Source organism: Misgurnus anguillicaudatus, chromosome 4 (assembly GCF_027580225.2).
Source record: "Misgurnus anguillicaudatus chromosome 4, ASM2758022v2, whole genome shotgun sequence".
Lineage (NCBI taxonomy): Eukaryota > Metazoa > Chordata > Actinopteri > Cypriniformes > Cobitidae > Misgurnus > Misgurnus anguillicaudatus.
The window spans coordinates 6,402,810-6,409,449 of record NC_073340.2 but is presented as its reverse complement, the minus strand read 5'-3'; the positions used below and the strand labels follow the sequence as shown (position 1 = coordinate 6,409,449).

The 6,640-nt window shown below is 34.0% G+C and overlaps 1 protein-coding gene across 1 annotated transcript; it reads left to right on the top strand.

Moving 5' to 3' along the window:
• Positions 1 to 1,018: 1,018 nt before the first annotated feature.
• Positions 1,019 to 6,640, top strand: LOC129421368 (uncharacterized). The gene is made up of 6 exons (XM_073867321.1): positions 1,019 to 1,066; positions 5,425 to 5,435; positions 5,559 to 5,581; positions 5,745 to 6,098; positions 6,263 to 6,310; positions 6,438 to 6,640. Exons 1-6 carry the CDS (start codon positions 1,019 to 1,021, stop codon positions 6,638 to 6,640), a joined length of 687 nt encoding a protein of 228 aa, XP_073723422.1.

Sequence of the window (6,640 nt, the reverse complement as noted above, 5' to 3'; positions counted from 1 at the left end):
ACTGACAGTGTGACATTTAACACAAACATTTGAGTTGTTAGCCTATGTTTGTGTTTTTAGATTTGTTTCCACTTGAATTTATTTATTTGAAAAAAAATCCTGCTTGACTAAAATTTATCGAGATGATTAAAATAATATAAGTCTGTATTTGCAGTGCCCGGTTAGTAATAATTGCCAATCTTATTAAGAAAGCTTTTTTTAGTGTGTTTGAATGTTCTCTTCCAGAGGTCTCTCTCTATGATAACCTAGGGTTTTTCTAAGACCCCATTTCAAGTCCTTTGAAGCTGTAAGGAGGGCGTAAAAATGAATTCTGGTTTGACTGAGATGCTGATAATAATCTCAGCAACACAGTAAACCAGACTTCCTGGAGGGTGCTCTGTCAGGCAGAGTGGATTTAGTAATTAAGTTAAATAGAAACCTTAAATTTGATCCACAAGTTGGCCCAGACAGAAGTTTTTGAATAGACCTTTAATTTTGTTACAGGAGGCTTATTTGTATCTTAGCCTTCAACAAAACAGAAAATAATGAGAGTTAAAAGTAGTGAAGAATTGTGTCTTTATACAACTATGGTCAAAAACCCACACTTCATGTTGATGAGCCACTGATGTTTACTAAGGTTTTTTAAATACATGTGCACAATGTAAAAATATAAATGTGTGCGTGCCAGTTAATGACCAAACATTCACTCACACCTCTCACTGCAGCTAAACCACATAAACATCATTTACACTAGATGGGTTTCAGTTTCCATAACCACAAACAAAATACTCTTTTATTTCGTAGTGTGATAAAATCTAAAAGCCATACAAATGATAAAAACTATAACTGTGATCACACTTCTATAATGACACCAAATCTCTTTGATTTCTCTTACTGTGAAATCTCTATAAAAAAGCTGCCAAATTACATTAAGACAAAAAAAGGTTTGTTATTTTTTTCTTCTATTAATGAGCCACACAGATCCAAAATCGAAAACCTGTATTGCAGTGTGTCATGTAGCTGTCCATTAATGTAAACAATGTGCAAAGTAGTTATACCAAAAAGTGCACGATTAATAAAGTTATTGGCTTCTAAAGTAGGGAGTCGACTCTGAATCCCTGAAACGAGTTGTCATATGGATTGAATCTCCTGCATGACTTTATCCACGTAATACGAAAACTTTGCATAATAATAATCTCCGTCTACAGCCTTGCCCGCGGGAGAAACGAAAACTATGACCTGCCCACAGCTAGTTAGTGTGTAAACATCATATCACGCTGTGTTTTCAGTTTGTGTTGTTTCACTACCAAAGAATACAGAATCTGTGGTTAAAATTACTTTTTCAAGGAGGGATATACTAAACGTTTGGCTGTAAAGAATCAGTGGTTAAAATTAATTTTTCAAGGAGGGATGGCTGTGAAGGATCAGTGGTTAAAATTAATTTTTTACGGAGGGATTTACTAGACGTTTGGCAATGAAAGATGATTCAGTACCCACTTTATTTGGAACAACATGCATCTCATAACCACAACCTGTAAATATGATTATAGCTACATACTTGCTTAAATGAGTGTAAAAATGTTAATGTCTGTTGTCATTTTTATTGCTTGGATTAATGATGAATGATGTGTATTGATGTTGTTTTTTAAACTCTTAATATACTGTCAGAGAGTCACGTTAGCTAGCAACTATGCTCACTTACAGTTTTGCTATGACCCAGTTAGCTTACATAAATGCTTAAATGAGTGTAAAATGTTAGTTTCTGTCGTCGTTTTTATTGCTTGGACTAATGATGAGTGATGTGTGTTGATGTTGTTTTTTAAACTCTTAATATATGTAAGAAAGTCACGTTAGCAAGCGGCTAACGCATGCTCACTTACAGTTTTGCTATGACCCAGTTAGCTTACATAAATGCTTAAATGAGTGTAAAACCGTTAGTTTCTGTCATCGTTTTTATTGCTTGGATTAATAATGAATGATGTCATTGTTTAAACTCTTAATATACTGTCAGGGAGTCACGTTAGCAAGCTTCTAACACATGCTGCACTTACGGTTAAAAAAGTATTGCAAGAGTGATTAGTGGCCAGTACCTCACTCCCACACTGTTCGAAAAAAAAATGGTTTAATGTATGTACCCCAGCTGTCACTGAGGCGGTATTCTTTAAAAAGGTCTTCATGTTCCAATACAGAAATGAAAATATTAACCAATATTTATTTACCTTTGAGATGCCAATATGAACTCTTTAGATGCATAGCTGTACTTTAAAAAGGGCACAGCCCCAGTGATGGCTGGGGTACATATTTTGACCCTTTTTTTTGATACTGTAGATGTAAATAAATGTAACTTTTAGTGTTGATGTAAGTTTGTAATCTAGAGATAGAGAATCAGAGTTTGACTGATGATCTGGTGTAAAATAAGAGGATTTATGTGGATTCTGAAATGTACAGTAACTCTCCATGAATCCACTACCCCTTATGTTTATAATTACTAATAATAATTTGGACAATGAAATTAGACTGCTTGATGACCTTTTTCAGGGCCAGATACAAATGTACAGAGTACAAAGTTAAAGTCTCTGACCATTGTTAATTTAGTGTGTTAAAGACTAAGGGCCCTATTTTAACGATCTAAGCGCATAAAGCGCACAGCGCAACGTCTAAATGGGCGTGTCCGAATCCACTTTTGCTAATTTAACGACGGGAAAAATGGTTTGTGCGCCGAGCACATGGTCGAAAAGGGTTGGTCCTATTTTTGAGTAATGGGAGTATTTTGGGCGTAACATAAACCAATGACAGTCTCAGCTCTCATTCCCTTTAAAAGCCTGTTGCGCTGGCGCTATGTCTAATCCCTATTTAGATGACGGATTTTGTAAACTGAAAAACTAAGCGGAGGAAGAAGATCCCCAGTTTAAGATTAATGTTAAATAATTGTGTTGTTTTATTAATTTTTTTATTAAAACCTTTAAAACCCGTTTTCTTTTAGTCATGGAAGTAAAAAAGCAGGCTATCCAATATCATCAAAAAATAATTTACAAGTATGTAAGAAAAGGTTTGTACTCTAAAAATACTTTATTTGTAACAAACAGGAGATAAAGAATTTACAAACGGCTCTCCGCACGTTTCAGCACTTGGACAGCATCACAAGTTTTTTTAAAGCATTACTTAAAAATGTTCCACAGGTACAGAGTCATCATATACAATAAATCCATGAGGTAGCATTTGAAAAAAAAACATTTAAAAACAGATGCATTTGTTTAAAGCAAAGCATTTATTTACTTACCAGGCTGCAGGTGAAGCAGCTCTTTGCGCCTTCTAACGTCTCATCATTAATCCTCATTTATGTCCAAGAGACTCAATAATAATCTTTTACATTCAATCCTTTAGTCTTTTATATTTAAAAGTGTTTTTGTGCTGCTGCGCATTCATGTGTGTGATAAGCAAACCCGCGTTGTCGTCCTGTTTATAGGTGTATATTACTAATGCGCTCTTTAAATAACAAAAAACATATTGCGCCATTGACTTTAGACTTTAGAGCAGGTTTTTGTTGGTCAATGGTGTAGTCTATTTTAGTTGCCTCAAAATAGCAACGCGCCAACAATGTGCCTGAACACACCTCGTTTTCAGACCAGAACGGCCATGGGCGCAAAAGGGGGCGCAAATGCATTTGTTTTTTAAACAATGTGGCGCTAAACGTGAAAATGATCATTGCGCAGGGTAGAAACTAGCAAAAGACACTAATATAGTGTAATATAGAGCCCTAATTGTACAAATTGCTAATAATCACCTTTGGGTGCGCATATGTGCCTAAACTATTGATATATTATAAAAATGTCCTGCTACTATAAAACAGTACCCTCTGGTGTCAGTAATCTGACAGAGTGTTTTAATAAATTATTTGGATATATAGACGGTTTCATGACGCACGTTAAATTGTGGACAGTCTGTTTGTTTAATGGTCTGGCTAGTGGCTAAACAGAACTCTGGAAATACCTCGTCAAAAATAACATGTTTTGGTTTCCTAAAGACGAGGGGAGACGGCGATCATGAATCACTGTTATGTGATGGGAGGCTTAACAGCCAATCTGTGGTTAACATTGTATACATTAGAGTACACATTTTACAGCGTAATGTTAGCTCAGTGTAGTTTTTGATACGCTTTAGCTAAGATTTGAACTAAGGTAATCTACTTGTTATTTATTTAGCTTGCTATCAGAAATACACGGATTAAAAGCTAAAAGGACTGGTTGTTATTCTTTGTGAAGTTTACCTGAAGTTACATTTGTTCCACAAAAGCCGGTTGTTTTTGTGTTTTATGCTATATTTGTTTATGTTGTTACTGCTGAAACCGTCTATAAGACAACAAAAAAGGTGGAGTCAAGTGCACTTTTCTGCTGAGGTTTTATTTTTATGTTGGTGTTATATTGTCGTCACCAGTATATTTAAGAGTGATTTTCCCTGACATGAGAAGATCTAGTGATCAGAAGTTGGATCTGTTGGATCTAACAATATTGATATAGCCATAGTTGGATCAATAGGGAAACAGATTAGTCTTTAATGTTTTGCTCTCAATTTATTTCGGTGTCCTGTGTAGCAGTTTGGTCCTGGATTAATGTTGTTGTGTGTTTTACAATTTATAGAGCTTAAAGAACTGAAAAGAAAATTATTTTGTCCTAGGTGTTCAATGTAAGATCAAAAATTGATGAGAACCAAAGTATAAAGAAATGTACCACTAGAGGGCCATATGAAATCAGTACTAGTATGTGCTTACTGTAAGCTTAACATGGTATATCTATAACAAGGTACATTTGTAATATAACATAGCAAAACATACAAACATACAATAATATAACAAACATAGTATAACAACATAGAGAGAGAGAAAATTGGCAGCACAATTGAGTTTCAATTTCAACCAACCATCATCATGGCAATCAGTGTTTGCATTTCATCAGCTCATTTATTATCTCAAATCATCCAACTTAATGAAGAGATGTGAGCAACTGCATCAGAGAGCTATGACTGATGAAGACTTTGATCATAGAAAATATTTTATAAGAACTTCACCATTTTTATCCAAAAATCAGTAGGAACAGATAAGGCAATTGTAACATCAGCAAATTCTGAATTTGAGCCAAATTCAGACTCAGCTCATCTAAAGCACCATCTCTCTAAATATTATCAAAGCATTGGACCTCTAGGTCACATCTCCTAAACTGATTTAATCTTACAGAAACAATTAGATGACAAACAAACCAACTATACACCAATAAGACAATCAGCCTGTTTAATGTTAAGCCAGTAAGAAAGGAACCATTTTACAGATTTATTCATTATAACGTTTCTATATGTTTACGTTTGTTTATTTTCAGTTATGCTTAATTTCATATTTTGAAATTATTTTGTCTCTCTGCAGCTGTGAGTCTCCTGTTGACTCTTTATTTGTAGTCCAATCACAGGTAGTCTTTGACAAAGCCACTCCTCTTTCTTATACTGCATATAAAACACATTGATATCGCCCACCTTACCTTCTCTCCAGCCCTGTTTTGACTCAGTAAAGAAATGCTGCATATTTCAACTAGAACGTTAATGCTGTTTGGCACAGGTAAGAATGATTATTTACTGTAAACTATACTGTGATTTTATGATAAAATAAGCAGTTTTTATTTTAGATACACAAGAGAGCTTTAAATTGTCAGATTTTAATAATGCAATAATGTAATCTTGTGGTGTGCTAAGTATTATTTTCTCATTTTATTGGGTTTCAGGATTTTTAACAGTTTTGTGTCCAGCGGTCAGTATAGAGGTTCTAAAAGGAGAAAATGTTGCTATGTGGTGTGAACACAACATCCGTTCTACTGGAGACTTGTGCTGGTTCAAGCAAACATCTTATGCTGTACCAATAAAAATTGTGTGCATGAAGTACACTTATAGTTTTCAAAGTGCTGAGGCAAAATATTTCTCCAATTTCACAATGAATCGCATGATCATGCATCTGTACCACAAATTCACCTCTTTAACAATACTGGATGTGAGAGTTTCTGATTCTGGATTCTACTTTTGTGGAGTTGTGAATTATCTAATTATTAAATTTGGCAATGGAACCAGACTGGAAGTTAAAGGTAATCTGTTTAAGAAATATGACTAGTTCATTGTCTTAATAATATATTTATTTATATATGACTCTTTATCTTTTTAATTGAGTCTGCATCTGTGAAAACAGTAATAGTTGAAATGCTTTGTAAATGTCACTAAATGACTCAGTGGAGTGTTTTTATTTATTCAGATAAGAAAGATATGTCAAGAAAAAATGACACAGAAACCTTGAAAAATGGTATGTTTGAGTTCAGTTTTTCATTTAGTAGTGAAAATGTGGATGTTGATTTTTGTTTACTTTGATATAATTGCTCTTTTGTGAGGTCATTTAATTGTAAGAGTAATATTATGTCTATTTTTTATAGATCATGATAAATCATCTGTGTCTGACCATGAGGATTGTTCTGGAAACATCTTTTTAATCCTGACATTCATATTTGGTGGATTTATTATTTTTACTTTCAATATTCTGCTAATTTTGGCAATTATCAGAAAACACAAAAGACTAAAACAAAGAAAAGGTAAATGTACTTTTGGTAAATGGGTAAACTTTAAGATTAAACTTTAA